At 35.6% G+C, this 18,497-nt stretch overlaps 1 protein-coding gene across 1 annotated transcript in view; it reads left to right on the top strand.

Annotated features, from left to right (window-relative positions):
- Positions 1–18,497, top strand: part of LOC113044156 (tumor suppressor candidate 3-like) — a 70,399-nt gene that overhangs the window by 14,960 nt on the left and 36,942 nt on the right. Inside the window, exons 2-3 of the mRNA XM_026203818.1 lie at positions 9,071–9,240; positions 13,513–13,630. Of these exons, the coding sequence (XP_026059603.1) occupies positions 9,071–9,240; positions 13,513–13,630 (288 nt within the window). The remainder of the gene's footprint in view (positions 1–9,070; positions 9,241–13,512; positions 13,631–18,497) is intronic.

Consider the following 18,497-nt stretch of genomic DNA (forward strand, 5'->3'; position numbering starts at 1 on the left):
ACTTGCTAATGTCTGCTCTAGGGCTGCCACTAACAACTGTTTGGGCAATTGATTGATATGTCGATTATTTCTTGATTAACTGGGTATTCCGCATTTTGCCTAGGTTTACACAAAACTATTAGCAGTCGTTTTTTTTTTTTTTTTTTTTTTTTAATCAACCTTATTGTAAATAAGAAATGCATCGAGCTCCAATTCAGCATACTAAAATGATTTTCTGAAGAATAAGGCAACGGAAGACTTATGAAAATTCAGCTTTGCCCTCACATGAACAAATTACATTTTGAAAATATGTTAAACTATATGAAATAGAAATATATAGCATTTTTGGTTTTCAAACCTACATGTTATAAATAATAACAAATATGTTTGATCCCAATTATTGTGCCCCATTGTTGATGGACATTTCTTTGAGCACTTTTACTTTTTATCACTTGTTTTCTAGCATAATGTTTACAGAACAGTATATAATTTTATATTAACAGTTACCGTACAGTAGTTTCATTGTAATCCATTTCCACTGCTTCAATTTGTGTAACCAACAAAAGCATGTGATTTTATTTTTATTTTAATAAATAATTATATCGTTATGTCTTCATAAATCAGTTGTTGCAGCCATAGTCTGTTTGAATTGATGTTTTTGGAGTTGTGTTTTGATGAACAGTGGAGTAGTAAAGTCATGGAGGTGTCGTGTCCTCCAACCTTGTGACACCATCTCAGTGGAAAGAAGTGTTTTTTCTCTTTCTCTTTTTCCATTTGGATGGAATGGGGTTGTGCTCTCTCTGGGAAGGTGACATGTTGAAATGTTTCATTTAGCCTTTGATCCTACCACAAGCCCTTTGGAAAAAATTGTTCCTGTGTGTGTTTGTAATCGCACAGATTTGATCTTCAGTCACTCTGGTATGGTCAAAGTGGAATGGGATCTTGCTCCTCTTTCCTTATTGCATTTCTACTTACCATTTATTCCATGTGTGTGTGTGTGTGTGTGTGTGTGTGTGTGTGCTCTCTAAGCATGCGGCTCTATGGGTGTGTGGACTCATTCTATGCCAATGTGAAAATGCCCTCATTCACTAGGGAATTCTAAAGCCATGATCAGCCTCTTTTCATTCCCTCTGCTCATGCTGCAGAAACAAAAAAAGAGAGAAAATGGCCTCCAGTTCTCTATGCCACTCTTTCATCACCGTAAGTCTTCAGTGGCCTTCATTCACTAAAATTAGATACTTTATGATCAGAATCCACCGCCAAAATTGAGACCACCGTTGAACATCTGCAAAACAGTTCTGTGATCAGCAACTTCTACAAAACTTTTAACAACTGCTTTCCCAAAAAGGTTCCTTCATTGATATTCAGTGTCGATCTCTTCCCACTGTCCCAGCAAACTCTCACGCCAGGTTCGTTCTGCATCTTCTGCATATTCATGAGCCCACATTCTGATACCACCATCACAAATCACATTTTGAGTCGTGTCTTGTGGAGCTGAGGTGATGATTATGTATTGGAAGTGTGCACGGCATTGGGGAGCGATGGATGCCATGCAAAGTGTGTGTGGAGGGTTAAAAAAGCAGACGGTAAATGTTGTGAATAGAGAGAGAGATTAATGAGACAGACTCGTCTAGTTCGATGACAGCAGGGATACAGATGTCCCAGCGCAGTATGTGGCCTCCGAACAAAACTACTAGAGCTACAGAGAGAGAAAGAGAGGACAGAGGAGTTATTTGGGAAAGAAATAAAGTTAAAAAGAAGCAGAGAGGGGAAATGTTTTTTATTTTTTTTTTTTTTTTTTTTTTTTTTATGCAGGATGAATAAAAAATAGAAATAAAAAAACTAAAGAAAACAATAATTTAATTTATTTTAATAACATTTTTGTATTTATTTTTGTAACCGGCTGTTAGTAGGCCATTGATCTGAGCTTAAGCACCTTAGTTTTTTTTTTTTTTTTTTTTTGAGTAATCTCTGACAAAAGTATATGTGCATAATGTTTTTTTTTTTTTTTTTTTTTTTACTCCGAAATGGAAGTGCATAAGCTCAGATCAATGAGACCTATGTCCAGTTCCAAAAAATATGACCAAATCTGTTCTAAAATTGAAATAAAACAAGCTGACAAAAGCCCAGATCCAAGATAATATTATGTATAATTAGAAATTTACAAGGAATTTTTAGAAGGCCATTCATTTCTGACTGGGGGCACCAATTTAGATAAAGGATTTTTAGCACAGCACAAAGGTTAATATGCCATATTTCCACATTCCTTATTTTTTTTTATTTATGTTGTAAATTAAATTTGTTGGATCCCAACAGACCAATGGACTCATCCAGTGAGCTCTCTTTTTTTGTCAGTGGTTGTGAAAGCGAGTGTCCTTTACCTACTGAACAGGATCATGGGTAATGTCTTAAATCTGAGTCAGGTAGGTAGTGACAGTTAAAGATTATTTCTCTCAGCTTCTCAGTCTGCACCCCACATTGTCTCCCTCTTATCTCACTCCAGCAGTCCGTCTTGACAGCGCTTATAGAAGAAGTCACAGTAGCAACAATTAGCCTCGCTGTAATCCCATAGCTTGTCTGGTCCTGTGGCAACACCACCTGTCAGGACACAAGGCATTTGTTGTGGTGTGAGTGGCTTTTTCTAAATGTCCTGTCTCAGAATGCCGACAGGGTGTCTGAGAATTTTCTCCACAAGTTTGTGTTCTTAGAACTCAGTGAGCTAAAAAAAGCTCTTTGAAAATGAGCAGGAATTCTTCTTTCTGACCTGTTTAGAATCTGTCTGTCAATGTGTGTGTCTCTTTATACTGCTGTCTGTTATTAGTGTCCAAGGTTAGAAACTATTTGTTTAAGATTTCTTTAAGAGTTTTATAGGGGAAGAACTGGTTATAAATCAGGTTTACAAAGGATATTGTAGTATATTTAAATAATTTGGTATTATTCAAAGTGCATTGATTGCAAGGTACACTTTTAAATGATTTGAATATTGATTATAATTTTATTGTACAGTTTTATTTTTTATTTTTTTATTTGTGTGTGCGTGCGTGCGTGTGTGTGTAAAAAATCACCCCTTTATGCAATATACAGTTAAACCACCTTCAAAATTTCTCACATTATATCACAGTTTATTCTCTACAGTTTAGAAAATGGTAATAAAGTATGACAAGAACTTAGAGTTAAACTGTGTCAGAACAAATTCATCTTGATAATGTCAGACAACTGTTAGAAAGGTATGTAATGGTTTACAATCAACCAAAAATTATTCAGCTGTTACATTTAAGTACACAATTAGATTATATCAATTTAGGTAAATCAATAAACCAAGCAATGTCAAGTCACCTTTATTTAAATTAAATAAATAAATTAATGAATTTAGCAGACGTAGACTTTTAACAATACAGAATGTAAAAGCACTTTACAATATTATAGGAAAATAGTGTGTCAGTAATGCAAAATGACAATAGTAAACACTACATTTTCAGGTAATGGCAGTTTATCATTGAATTTCTATGATGTCATCATTCAGCTCAGTTCATTTTAAATAGTATCTGTGCAATCAAGTCAATAATATCGCTGGGTATTAAGTGTCCCCAACTAAGCAAGCCAAAGGTGACAGAATGGAGAAAAAATCTTGGGAGAAACCAAGCTCAATCGGGGGTCTAGTTCTCCTCAGGCCAGACGAAACCAGCAGATCAATTTCAGGCTGCAGCAAAGTCACAATGTGCAGAGGACTCATCTGATTCCTGGGGTTCTCGTCCCGGTAGCCATCCAGGAGACAAGGTTTTCACTGTGGATCTGTCTCTGGGGCAAATTAAGTTGTCTTGGTCTCTGCCGAAATTCAGAGCTGGCAAGGTCATCTCTAGGGGTTAACTGCAGTGACCATCTAATCTGGATCAGACTGAATCTGGTGGCTATGGTGACCTCAGAATAAGAAAGAAACAGACTAATATTAGCGTAGATGCCATTCTTCTAACGATGTAGCAAGTACATTGTGTGTTATAGGAAGTGTTCCCAGTTCCAGTCTAATTAATGCAGCCTAAAAATATTTAAAATATATATATATATATATATATATATATATATATATATATATTAGTATGTGTTCCTTAATTATGTTCCAGCTGTGGTGTAAAAAGGTTGCATTAGCAATTAATGAAAAAAAAAAATCCTAAGCAAAACATGGTAATTTCAGAATATATATTTTTTTATTCCAGATTTTACTGGTAGTGTAATGTATGAATAATTTTTTGGTATGATATGTCACATTTCACTTCATATTTTTCATCTTCACTTACAATTATGAACTATAGTATCCTGATCCACACACTAGTAAAACAAATATATCTGGTGTCTGAATAATATTTAGTTTGACTACGATATAGTCAATATATATTTTAGAAGAACATTTCAGATTTCAATATAATATCAGATGACTCTTCATATATGCAGTTAATTATCTTCTTTACAGTAATTTAAATTTTATCTTTAGGGGTGAGATTGTCCTGCCAGGAGCTGCCCACTTTCACCATAAAACAAAAAGTAAAACAACCAACTAAACTTTTTTTGTTTTTACGGTATGTTATTATTTTGACATAGTGCATTGGGTTTTTGATGCAACTTCAGATTAATTTGCCCAGAAATCAGAGAGAAATGTTGCAGGAAAGTGCAACAGGTCCTCTTGCAGTATTTCTCTTTATTTCACACCATCCATTCTTGCTTTGTGATTTAACGAGATGCCTGGTCCCTCCAGATGAAAACCAGCCCCACAGAATGGTGCTGCCGCCACAATACTTCACGGTGGATATGGTGTATTTAAATTTTTTTGAGTTGTGGGCACATCACTTTGAATTTTAGATAAGAAGTCTTTTTGTCTGAATTCCTCAATGAAATATCTGCTTGCAAGGATCCCAATATAGTTTTTTTTTATGATAATCAATCCAAAAAGATGCCTCAAAAGGGTCTTTTTTAGAAGAAGAATACAGTCTATACTTTACAGAATCCTACTCTGCAACAGACACACATATGCAAACAATGCTGAGGATAGATTGTGTGCTTTGTCTCCTTCAGCAAGGCCCACCTTAGGGACAAGCTGTCAACAACATCCATCACATTACCTAAACAAAGCACCTGCTGAAGGTGAGCTGGAGAGAGTGAGACAGGAGATGATTAAAATAAAAGCTCTCAATGGTGAGATTTATTTTTTAGACACCTATACTTGACACCATTGGCTGTTTCTATTCTAGGAAGCAAGTATGCGGTTCTTGTTTCTCTTGTTGTAGACTTTTGGTCAAAGGAAATGCAGGAAGAATAGAATGAAGGAAGGAAAGAAAGAAAGGAGAATACAGGAATCAAACAACATCAACAAACAAAGAAAAAGATTTGGTTTCATTCTTTGTAGTTTGGACAGTGTTCCTCTCTTTTCCTCTACGCTCGGCTGGTCCCTCACATCGTGGTCAGTACAGCACATCATTAATGCCGTTATGATTGACAGCTAAACTGACAGACGAGCTGTTTGGACATTGTGGGTGGAAACCACTTTTTCCCTAATTTTCCTAAAGAAGATTGACAAGCTCACAAAAGAGACAGGAAGAGAAATGACATGTTCAGATCAGTATGTATGTGTGTGTATACGAACACTATTTGTGCTGAATTGCTCTTTTAATCAGCATTTCCATTGGAATCCATGTATCTGTAGAAACCTGGATGAGCCCCCATTTTTATATAGCCTATAGGCTAGGGTTTCCCAACCCTATTCCTGGAAACCAACAAAAGAAACTATTCCTAATCAAAAACACATGATTCAGCTCATTGGACTCTTAGACCTAAAATGGATGGGTGAGATAAGGGTGACATCCAAAATGGATATATGAGCATGGGGCCCATGTGGGGCCCGCTATGACATTAGAGATATAATTTACACTATTTACTTTTATGAGTTTTAATGAGAAACCACAAGAAACAGGTGAATAAAGACTGTTAATCAATGCTTAATGTTCAGAAATTATTTTATTATTTCGAGAAATGTAAATAATTTTGACTCATTTGTGTGTCTCGTTTTCTATGAGAGCAGTGTGTGGAGGGAGGAGATGATTTTTTTTTGTGTGTGTGTGTGTGTGTGTGTTGTTCTTAATGTCTGAATATGTTTCTTTATATATTTGCCCACACTGATTTGAACTAGACTATACTGTATAGCTGCGTCTTGCGATCAAGTGTGAAATTAATGCGGTTTGAAAAAAGAAGTGGATTTACACAAACTGAGAACATCAAAAAGTGTTAGGTTGTGCCCCACACTCCACTACTGTTGATATGTCCCTTCAGGAACAGGGTTGGGAAATACTTATCTAGGACAGGGGTGTTCTTTTTGAGTTTTTCTCCAACCTGTCCCAACACACTTGCTTAAGAATTTCTAGTAAGTCCTGAAGACATTAGCAGATTCAGCGGATTCAGAGTGTATTTAGAAATGGAGCTAAACTCTGCAGGATAGTTGGCTTTTGTTAACACTAGTTCTTTGGCTTGTTGTGTCACAGCCTTTAGTATCATAAAACTCTGAAAAAAGAGTATTTCTCACAAGTGTAAGGCTCCCTGATATTTCTAGGTTTTCTCTCTGCAGGGCCATCTGCATGAAGCAAGTTATATATTCTCACACAAACATTATATCTCACTCCCCCACCTCCCGCACCACTACTTGCATTACTTTGTAGAATATTCCAGCAAAATGGAGAAGGGCGCAAGAAGAGGTTGAACTGCATGAATAAGCTTGAAACGAAGCTCTTTTTTTTTGTCTGCTTCCTTTCCAATGCTAACAAACATCTATCTTGTCAAGCCTGGGGTGACCTCCGCACAATGTTTCAATTTGTGCTTACTGACAGAGACCTCACTTGCCTTCTTTCTGTCAGTCTTGTCCAGTCCGCAACAAATGCAGCTAAATAATGCAACATGCCCTTGAGTTTACACGCACTCACAAACTCTGGTCATCCTTTTAAACAAACGAGTGCCCAGAGCCAAAAAATCTGACATTGTCAACTTTCACAGGAATAAAGGCAGAACAGAGATATATAAAAGGACAAATTGCTGATGAAAAGAGAGCGAGGGAGAAAAAAAGAGCGAGATGGAACAGGGCATTGGGGCTGTATTTCAATAAGGTGATAGTGTGTGTCTTCTATCTCCGCTAAAGTGTGGAAATTGTATTACTGCTTCATTTAAGACTTAAATCACAGTATTGAAGTAATAATGAAAATGGTTTAACAAGTTTTTTGGGTACACAATCTTGAGCCTTAATACTTTTAGCACTTAATACACTTCACGCATCAGTATACGTTTCATTAAAATAGCATTACCTTCTGTATTGTTCCCACAATTTATTTACAAAATGCATGTTGTTGTTAAGTTTTATTTGGTACTTGCAATTTAATTACACCGTTACATAGATTAATGTGGTTAGTATGTAATATTATTTTTTTAAATGACTCTGTGAGTTATTCTAAAGAGTGTGATTTAAAGCAATAAATAACCTAAATTAACTTTGATCGATTGATTTAAAAAAAAAAATATATATATATATATATATATATATATATATATATATATATATATATATATATATATATATATATATATATATTTATATTTATATTTATATATTTTATTTTTTTATTTTTTTTGACTTCCGCACCTGTGTGCAAGGATGAAAACGGAGGGAGAGAAGAGACTGTCACACCTGTGCTCTGACCTGGTTCTTAATATAATGATAGAATGAAAAGTAGAAATAGAGGTCCAGTTTTATGTGGGATGCCCTTAATATTAGTGCATATTAACTGTCTTCCTTCACATTTTGTTTACATGCAAATTTTTCATGTTCGAAAGACTTTTCCATATTGGGGAAAATGTTATACTGTTGTGCGTTTGTGTGTGTGTGTGTGTGTATATATATGTCATGTGTGTGTATCTATATATATATATATATATATATATATATATATATATATATATATATATATATATATATATATATATATATATATATATATATATATATATATATATATATATATATATATATATATATATATATGGGTCAAAGACGAAAAAGTGTTTAAGCATAAAAAAAAGTGTAATACTGCTTTTGTAGTCCCCCCCCCCCCCCACCCCCACCAAAAAATGCAAAAAGTTTTCTGTTTTATTTAATTGCAATTTTGTTTTTGGTTTTCTGAGCAAAAAAATAAACATCATACATTTTCCCCTGATATGAAGAAGACACCCAGTAAAATTTCATTCAGTGTAACAATCTTGTCAGGCATATTTCCAACAAAAATCTATTTATGTCATGTTTAAAGACTAATTACTTTCACCCCAAATACTAATGAGTTGTAATTTTAATTTTTTTACCTTTTCCACTATCCTAGGTTTTGCCCATTTGTCAGTAAGAATTTTTTACTAATTTAAAATGCAATAAAATTTAGTATGCTCCATTATTCTTTTAGATATTTTAATATGTACACGTGAGAATAATCATGTTGTTTGAATGTTTGCATAAATATTGTGTTACACTGAATGACAATATAACATTATTTCAACCAAATTTTTACATTGTATTCTCCAAAAACTTATTTGAAACCTTAAAAGTAGACATTTTACTTACATTTAATGTGCTTTCTATGGACACAAAATCACTTTTGTACCTTTATTTTGATGCGGACATCTTAACGTCTTTGACCCATATATCTATATATGAATAAATTAGTAATTTTGGTTCTTCAATTTATTTTATTCCTGTTGTCTGTTGTATTATTTCCCTGTTCTAATATAAACCACTAGATAGTTCCTGAGAATGTATTGAACTCATAGGATGCTGCCTGATATTTCCTTTAGCCACAGGTTTGTTTTTTCGTCAGCAAGCAATCTTTACGGTGACATTTACAGAATGTCTTTTTCAGACTGTAAACAAAAAAGAAATTGGATGTTGCCTTTTGCAGTTACAGATGAGTTCAGCTTCTTATCCTGACCTGAAGTCACTATTGATACTTTTTTTGTTGTTGCTGTTGCAACATCTTAATATCTTAATATCTAAAACTACACAATTTCTTATTTCTTCTAGAACATGCTGGCAGAAAAGGTGGAGCAAATGATGGAGTGGAGTTCCCGGCGTTCCGTGATCCGTATGAACGGGGATAAGTTCCGGCGGTTCGTCAAGGCTCCACCCCGGAACTATTCCGTCATTGTGATGTTCACCGCACTTCAACCCCAGAGACAATGTTCTGTCTGCAGGTGAGACAAGCACATTCATCTTTTAGCTGTTCACAGATATAATGCTGTATTTACTGAAGTAAAACGATAATAACAGGTGTAAACACAGTCATAGATAAAGATTTGTTCTACCCCAGAGCACCCCTGGAAAACCTTCTACATCTGTCAGCTCCCAAGCAGCACAGCTCACCTCAGACATCATTCCCATCTATTTATCCCACGACAGCTATTTAGGCTCCATCCACTCACCTCACATCCATCTCTCCCCTCATTATCCTTCAGTCGTCGGGTAAAATGACTCTGTACTCATACAGTCGTGTTCCTCAGCTGAATATCAAGCCTCAGAGAGTGAACCACTCCCTCTAGTCTATTCAGAATTCTCAGACATCATCTGCCAGCTTCATTGAATAAAGATAACGGACTGGAACAGTCATGTGTGCTACCAAAATAGAGGAAGTTAATTTAAAGCAGATCGACCTTTAAATGCCCAGTCACCCTATCGCAACGATGTGACCCCCTAATGCTTTTTTAATTATCCGCTGTCTACTCAAATCGCATGTTTATGTATATTCTCGTTATTTCCCCCTTATTTGCCCATCTCTCTCCCTGTCCTTCTCACACCAAGTCAATTGTTTTCTTTTCTCATCATACATAATTTTGTCCTGAATACTGTAGTCGACTGTTTGGCTAGAAGTTACCTAGTCTTTCTATATATTTAACTGTTAGATAATTTGCATAGTAAGACCCTCTCTGAAAAGTTCTCACTTTAAAGGGGGGGTGAAATGCTATTTCATGCATACTGAGTTTTTTACACTGTTAAAGAGTTGGATTCCCATGCTAAACATGGACAAAGTTTCAAAAATTAAGTTGTACGTTTGAAGGAGTATTTATTAATTTATTAATACTCCTTCCGGTTTGTCACAAGTTTCTGAAAGTTTTTTTCGAGTATGGCTCTGTGTGACGTTAGATGGAGCGGAATTTCCTTATATGGGTCCTGAGGTCACGTCTGCCGGAAGAGCGCGCGCTCCCGTATAGCAGAGCACTGAGAGCACAACAGACATTCACTGATCAGAGCGAGAGCGTCGCGAAATGTCACAAAAGGAGTGTGTTTTTGGTTGCCAGGGCAAGACAACCCTGCACAGATTACCAAAGAAAAAACAACATTAAAGGACCAGTGGATGGAGTTTATTTTTACAGAGCATCAACGGAGTTGTGCAAGTGTTTGTGTTTGTTCCCTGCATTTCTAAAATGCTTGTTTTACAAACAAAGCCCAGTTTGACGACGGATTTGCACATCATTTACTTCTTAAGGATAATGCAGTCCCAACGAAAAAGGGTCACGATTGTGTGTTGGAACCACAGGCGGTGAGTAAAACTGCTTAAAATATCTCTGCCTCCTTGTTAGTGCGTCCGCCTCCCATTGAAGACCCGGGTTCGAGCCCCGCTCGGATCGAGTCGTTGCTGCTGCTGCTTCGTTCAGTTTCAGCCTTCACAGCTGTCACAGCTTTCAAACACTCTCAACGCAAAAGCCTACTCGCGCTCGTGATTGTTTAGCTCCACCCACACGTCACGCCTCCAGGCGCTCGTGTTTTTCCGGGAAAAATCGGTAAAGACTATCTTTCTCTTATGAATATAATAAAACTAAATACTTTTTGGAGTTATGAAGGATGCAGTACTACTCTATTGTTACTCAAGATTAACAGGATATTGAGTGAAAACGAGCATTTCACCCCCCCTTTAAATATATATAGCAATGTCACTGCAGCCATACAGACAGATTTATTTAATCATGGTTTAGTGCCTTGTGTCTCATTTGAGCACCCTGTTAACACGATCTCAAGACCCCTGATTTCTGTATGCGTGTGCGTTTCTATGGAAGCTGGTTTTAATAGATTTTTTAGTTTTTCTCACAACTGCAAATGTACATCTTGTAGTAATGGTATTTTCCTTAAAATTTCTAGTTTATATCTCACAATTCTGACTTTTTTTAACAAGTTCGGAGAAAAAAAAAGTTTTACGAGATGTTCACTCGCAATTTTTCTATAAAAAGTAGCAATTAACTATATTTTTTATTAGTGATCGGTCGATATAGATTTTTTTATATATATAACCGATATCGATGCCAATTTTTTGCATGTTTATGTGCATGTTCAAAACATTTTATTTATAAAAAAGCATCAACAGAAACAACACTAATATTAACAATAAGCAAAATAAAGTGAAAGTGACAAACAGCCAAGTATGGTGACCCATTCTCAGAATTTGTGCTTTGCATTTAACCCATCCAAAATGCACATACACAGCAGTGAAGACACACACACCCAGTCATGGTATTGCCGACCCGAGACTCGAACCCACAACCTTAGGGTTAGGAGTCAAACTCTCTCACCACTAGGCCATGACTTCCCCAAATAAATGTCAACCAGTAATATGACAGTGGCTTCACGAGACTAATGATGGAGCAAATTTACAACAGAGAAAGAAATAAATTCAGCACTTTTATTTCCAACATGCACTCATTCATGGCTGTATTATTTAACTCATGCAAAGTTATGTCTTTATTGGGAGAGGATCTTAACGGATTATCTATGTGACTTCACAAGACTAACGATGAGCATAGACAACAGAGAGAGAATACAATTCAGCGCTTTTATTTCCAACATGCACTCATTCATGGCTGCATATTATTCAATTCAGCCAAAGTTACGTCTTTATTGGGACATGACTTGATGGATTATTTTACATGGCTCTAAGAAATAGAGAGTCAAGCTGCATAAACTACATATCAGGCATTTATGTAATGCATCTAATTTGTGAATAACTGGCTGTTATGTTAAATAAAGTGTATTAATAATAATTAATAATTAACATTAATAAATTTATAAATCTGACACACTACTCAAATTTGGATCATTACAAACGTTTCAGCCAATCGACCTTCCTTAGCCCAAGGAGTTACTAATGAAATTTTGAAATGGTGCAAGTTTCAGTAGTGTGCAAATATGTTAGACCGTATCAAGCATACTGACAAATGATTCAGGTGTGCAAAGCACAATTTCCCAAAAAAAAGGGGCTTCCTTTTATCATTCAATCTCACTGACTCACTGCCTTCATGTTGTCCGAGGGTCCTTAAAAGTTTTAAAATGTCATAAATTCACTTTTCAGAATTGAAAGCAGTAAAAAGTCTTTAAATATCTTAAATAGCATTTGGGGGGGAAAGTCTTAAATGTCATTTGTGAAGGACAGGAAATGCTGCTATTAAGGAAGCTTCACACTGCTGACGTAAGGGAGCTTTGAGGTAAAGATGCAGTGCAGCAAGTTAATGATGTGCCATTTTTTGTTTAATATCAGTTATTTCGTATTGTTCATTTTAATAAATCGCTCCAAAAACCAAGTCATTGCTTTGCTGTTTGTCATCTCCCCAAGGGAATTCAAGATATGCCATTTTACCATTGTCCTGAAGGATGCAGTAACTTCTCAATGACAGATCAGTTAACATCAGCTCAGCCCTTGCTTTTTGAAAATGGACACTCAGCATAACATGAAATATTAATGTGCATAATCATGCATATTTAAACTTGTTTTTACCACCTGCAGAGTGCCCTGCTTTATTGATGTTTATGGGTACATTTACTTTATTGATGCATTTATCAAGTCTTTAAATTGTATGCTTTCAATCTGTAAATGCATGTTTGCTTATCACTAAATGGATGAGCTTTGTTTTCTGAACAGTGATTAAGTCAGTGTTATGAACAGGATGTCTGTCATCTCATAATCTAGAAGGTATTGGGATCCCTGTAGTTTTTATTAAGATATGAGTGTAGGTTATCTGAATGTGGCCTTTATGGAAGGTGGTGAACTGGAGGTACATCATGCAACTCATAGCAATAAGAAATGTTTTGTCTGTGCGAATATACGGGGGGGAAATAAGAGCTCTTTGAAGTGATGTGACTGCTTTTTATCCAGCATCATCAATGTTTAAATTTCATTTGTTTGTTATTTATTTATGGTGGACATCACAGTGATGTTTTCTGTGAACTGGCAGGTGGACATCTTTGTTGCGTCTGTTGAAGGACGGATACCTAATTAACAGCATTGTCTCTTTCTTTTGTCCATCTCATTCTCTCTGTGCTGTCCACCTAGTGTGGAATAAACAGCAATCACTGTAATACACTATGTAATAGTGAGATGACACTCTTGTAATGAAGTTCTTCTTGTCAGATTCTTTTTATTTGCTAGTTTTCTTCTAATGAGTGCGCTGTCTTTCTGCTTCTGAAAATGTCTCTCTTCACAGGCAAGCTAATGAGGAATATCAGGTGCTGGCTAACTCCTGGCGATACTCTTCGGCCTTCTCTAATAAACTGTTCTTCACGGTGGTGGATTATGATGAGGGGGCTGACGTCTTTCAACAGGTAAACATTAAACTTGTCTGTGTTTATCTTTCATCCACATGGATTTGTCAGGTCTGTCTAGCGATTTGCTTCATGCAGAGGGCCCTGCAGAGAAAAAAAAACCTAGAAATATCAGAGAGTCTTACAGTTATGATTTCAAGGCTTATCCCTGATTCCTTTAAAGTATTAAGATGTTTTCAATTCACTTTGAATTTTTTATAATTCCTTCTCAAAAACCATCAAATGGAAAATATGTACTATATTTAAGATGCACACATAGATAGATAGATAGATAGATAGATAGATAGATAGATAGATAGATAGATAGATAGATAGATAGATAGATAGATAGATAGATAGATCTACAAATTGTTCTTCATAGCTGTAAAAGGTGATGAAATCAAAATGTCAAAGCTGTAGAGAAGCTGATGAAATCAAAATGTCAAAAGGTGTAGAGACCTTGTTAATGGAAATTAATTAAGAATAACCTTACAAATGAGGTATAATTTAAATAAAATCCACTCTCAGAAAAGATAAATGATTCCTGACCACATTTACTCTGTTCCATTCTTCTGGCTGTACACAGATCTGGTCCTCCACACGCATGCTCAAATGGTCTTAAATTCTAATTTTTCAGAGTCTGACAACTTCAGGAATTACATTTTAAAAAGCAGCAAGAACAATCAAATGGAAAATAGCTCCCCGTATATTTTTGATGTAATGAAATGTCACACTTCTCAGAAGCAAATTATAGAGAATAAAATCTTTAGTACACAGAACATGCACAATAATTTAACACACGCTGATAAATAGCTATTCTTTTGCAATTTGCACACTAAAGAGTTATGAAAGAAGCTTTATCATGAACTTATTTGCTCTTATGGCTTTAGATGCTTACACAGCTGTATCTGGGCTAAAAGTAATCAATTAGATTAGCACTACTGACATCTACGTATGTCTGTTGTTTCCTCAATGTGTTCACTTTCATTTGGGTTCATCAAAAGCCTCATGCATTAAAGGGGTCCTATTATCCTTTTTTTTTTTGGGGGGGGGGGGGTGTACTACTAGGTTGTTTGAGAAATACATACCAGGTCTCATTCCATTCGTCAATATCTGTGATATCACAAATCCTGCAAAATATGCGCTGTAGTCCAAGCGAGTCGTTCGTTGTAGTTTTTGAGAATCTGTTAAATAAAATATCCCCTTTTGAAGTGGGCTTTGTAACTTTGCAAATCTTTTTTATTCTCAAACAGCAACATTAGAGTCTAACTAAAGTTAAAAAAGTGAAAAAGCATAATAGGACCCGTTTAAAGTAAAACAAATTGCTCCAGCTCGTAATGATATCAAGCCCTCAGGAAAGTCTAGTGGAAAAGGCTCAAATGAGCTTTATGATTTCTCATACTTAGATTACATTAGATTTAATTTAGTATAATAATGAATTTAGAATTTGTGTCCATATTACAAATTTGTCTCTTTTGTGTTTCCATTACCAGATCGGATACGTAATAGTGTAATGTTGAGGTTACTGCCTAGTAGTTCAGCATTGTTATTGTAAATGTAAGTGGCTGTAAATGAATATATTATCTATGTAGCAGTACACTAGTTTAGTGGAGTTTAATGGCATGTCTTGGATATTGTTAAGGTATTGGTATTTATCAATAGAAAAAATAATGGGTGGTCAAACAAGATTTTGTTTATTCACTTCACTTTGTATGCATACAAACTTCTGAAACTGGGTAAACAAGCATGTATAGAATTTTGTATTTATGCATGCTAAAATTATAAAACTAAACTATGAGTTGCAGATTTGCAAAATTCAGTTTGATGCTCTTGGCTGATAATCAGGCATAGAAGAAACTCATTTTGGCAGCTTAAAGGATTTTCTTTTTAAATTAAAATTTAAGTTTCATGAAAAACTTGTGGCATATTTTAATATTTTACTTTTAATTTAATTTATTATTCAGTATTATTCAACCCTGGAGGGTAATGTCACATCATTTTACCCTTATTCGTGAGGTCGAAAATAATTTTGCTCTGGTAAAATCCTGGGAAACTGCAATGGCTTCTGTTCACCCGCTCCAAACCCATTTCTTAGAGGACATGTGGGTAAATTTTGATTTGATGCGCTTTCATCCAGAGCATGGGGACAGCAGTATTAGTCAGTCCATTAGTATGCAAATAAACAGATGTGTGTTAGAGGTGCTGGTTAATAACGTTCCCCAGTGTGTTTTAAAAGATGATTTCATCACGAACGATTACATGATTGCTCCCCCTGATTGAAATTATATGTAATTGCATGAATATCACTTAGCTATATTCCTTCTCTTGTGTTCTTTGAAGGGAACCATCACCTTAATGTGTAAAATCGGAGAAAAAAAAAAAAGATAATTCACCATCATTTTGAACTCGATTGTTTTATTTCCTCTGTGATACTAGGCAAAATTTCCAAGCTGCACTTCCCTTTGTTGAAGATGTATGGTGAAACACTGTGAAGCTCCAAAAAGCACCATTATAGTGCGTATGACTCATGCGCCATATTCCTTCTTAGCCAAATTAATAGCTTAGTGTGAGACTAAAACTTAAGCCATATTGCCAAATTTAAGTATATTAATTAAAAAATGAATCCTTTATATATTTATATTTTTTTTTATGTTGGTTTTCTATGTTCGACATCTTATGAGGTAGCCTAATGTTTTTAGATGACCACACGACAAAGTATGACTGTGTATATGGCTGAGGGGCTTCAAGAAAACTTTTTTTTTTTTAAATCAGCACACATGATATGGATCACTTTTATGACAAATTTATGCTGCTTTCTGCCCTTTTTGGCAGTATGCATTACCATCCTTTTTTATATATATATATATATATATATATCCATATTGGTTCTCACATAGTCCGACTGATCACTTAACATATAACACTCACTCTGTAGTGATGACGTACGTGAGAACCACTATGAATGATAAGTTCACTCTGCCACCATGTTATCATTTTCATGCACACCGCACTATAATGTGATGCATGCAAAATTCATAGTTTTGGCCATTATAAAGTCTCCATCCATATACAGACATACATCTTCTGCAGATATAAGGTATTTCATTGCCCTTTAACAAGTAATCTGAACGGCCTGTATATGTGTAATATTTTAAACGAGCCCTCACTAACTAATTGAGTCTCATTCTTGTTTCTGTGGTGGTGTGTCGGGCTCATCATGAGGCACACGATCCGGAGGCGCTGTATGACTGATGCATCAGTTCAATTCAATTTTACTCCAAATATATGAACTTAACGGTTTTGAATACTTCATATTTAACGTGTTCATTTATGTCCAATATTAGTGTTAAACTGATAGACTAAATGTAATCTACTATTGATTTTCACCGTTTTAGACATTTAGACTGATAACTTCCGTGTGTAGATGCAGCAAATTTGTCACATGACGTGCGATATGACAGTAGCGTCTGACTATCAGTATGTTTGGAAGTATATTTTTTTTTAGATTAGTGGTGATTCCATAGGCTCTCTTTCTATGAGAGAGTTCTGTTTAAAACACCAAATAGTTATGCTATGACAAGAACAAAGAGTCTCTCTCTTGCTCCACACATGCACAATAATATCGTGTATCATCGATCTCACAGGCTGAAGATATGACGATTTGAAAAATGGCCATATCACCCAACACTAGAGACCACCCTAGTGACAGTTTTGTACCTTCTTCCCCGAGAATATAGAGATTAGAATGTAGGGTCATTTTGTAAGCTCAAACCTTTCATCATCTTACATGTGTTGTGTAGGCTTTGTGTCAAGTAAATTAAATAAATAAATACATAAATAATAATAATAAACAAAATTAATTTAAAATGTCTCAAAGCCTCCATTTGAGTTTCACTCAGTCCATCTTCTTAAAAAAAAAAAAAAAAACATCCTGTATGTATGCAGTCCAACCAGGATTTCTCTGGACTTTTTCCTGATAGCTTTGCAGTGAAAACCCATCAATAATCATGATCTACCTATAGGTAATTAGCAATGTTGGGCTAGTTACTCAAATGTAATTTATTACTCCTCACTAGTTACTCCTATCAAAAGTAATATTATTTTGTTACTTATTACTTTCTGGTAACAATGATTAGTTACAATACTAGTTACATTGCATTGCTTTCACGCCCAACTGAAGTTATAATTGCATATATTCCCACAAAAATTCTTCGCAGATGTTACTTACACTATATTTCTGTCTCATCATTTCACCAAAATCCACACTGGTTTGCAGTAAGAGGTAGGGCTGTGCAAAAAAATAGAATGCGATTTTCATGCGCATCTTGTCAGTAAAGGCACTCCTGTGATTAGTAGTATATGTCCAGCACGTGCGTTCAGATCAGGATTGCCAGGTTTTCAAAACAATACCTCCCCAATTACTTCTCAAAACTAGCCCATTCGAGTTTCGTTCCGGGTGATAAAATACACATTTTTTGGCAGGGTTCCCATGGTAAAATTTGCATTTAAGGGGCTAAACATAACGTTACTGGTATTGGGGTCGCTTCGTCCCAAGGACATGAAAAACAACCGCAGACTTGGCAACACTGGTTGGCCTTTACTACAAAGAGCCCTAGTTCATTGACAATCTACACAAAATCGATTTCTAAATCGGAGGCGATTCTTTGGCGATTTTGAAAGCAATTTTGTGTAGCTTATCGGTGGACTATGGCTCTGTGTAGTAAATGATGCTCCACCTGAACCAGTGTTGCCAAGTCCGCATTGTTTTTCATGTCAGTGGGTTGAAGCAACCCCAATACCAATAACGTGATGTTTAGCCCCTAAAATGCTAATTTTACCAAGTTTTTCATCGGAGAACATCCTGGAAGCATGATTGGGCTAGTTTTGG

This window comes from Carassius auratus, chromosome 26 (assembly GCF_003368295.1).
Source record: "Carassius auratus strain Wakin chromosome 26, ASM336829v1, whole genome shotgun sequence".
In the NCBI taxonomy this organism is placed as follows: Eukaryota; Metazoa; Chordata; class Actinopteri; order Cypriniformes; family Cyprinidae; genus Carassius; species Carassius auratus.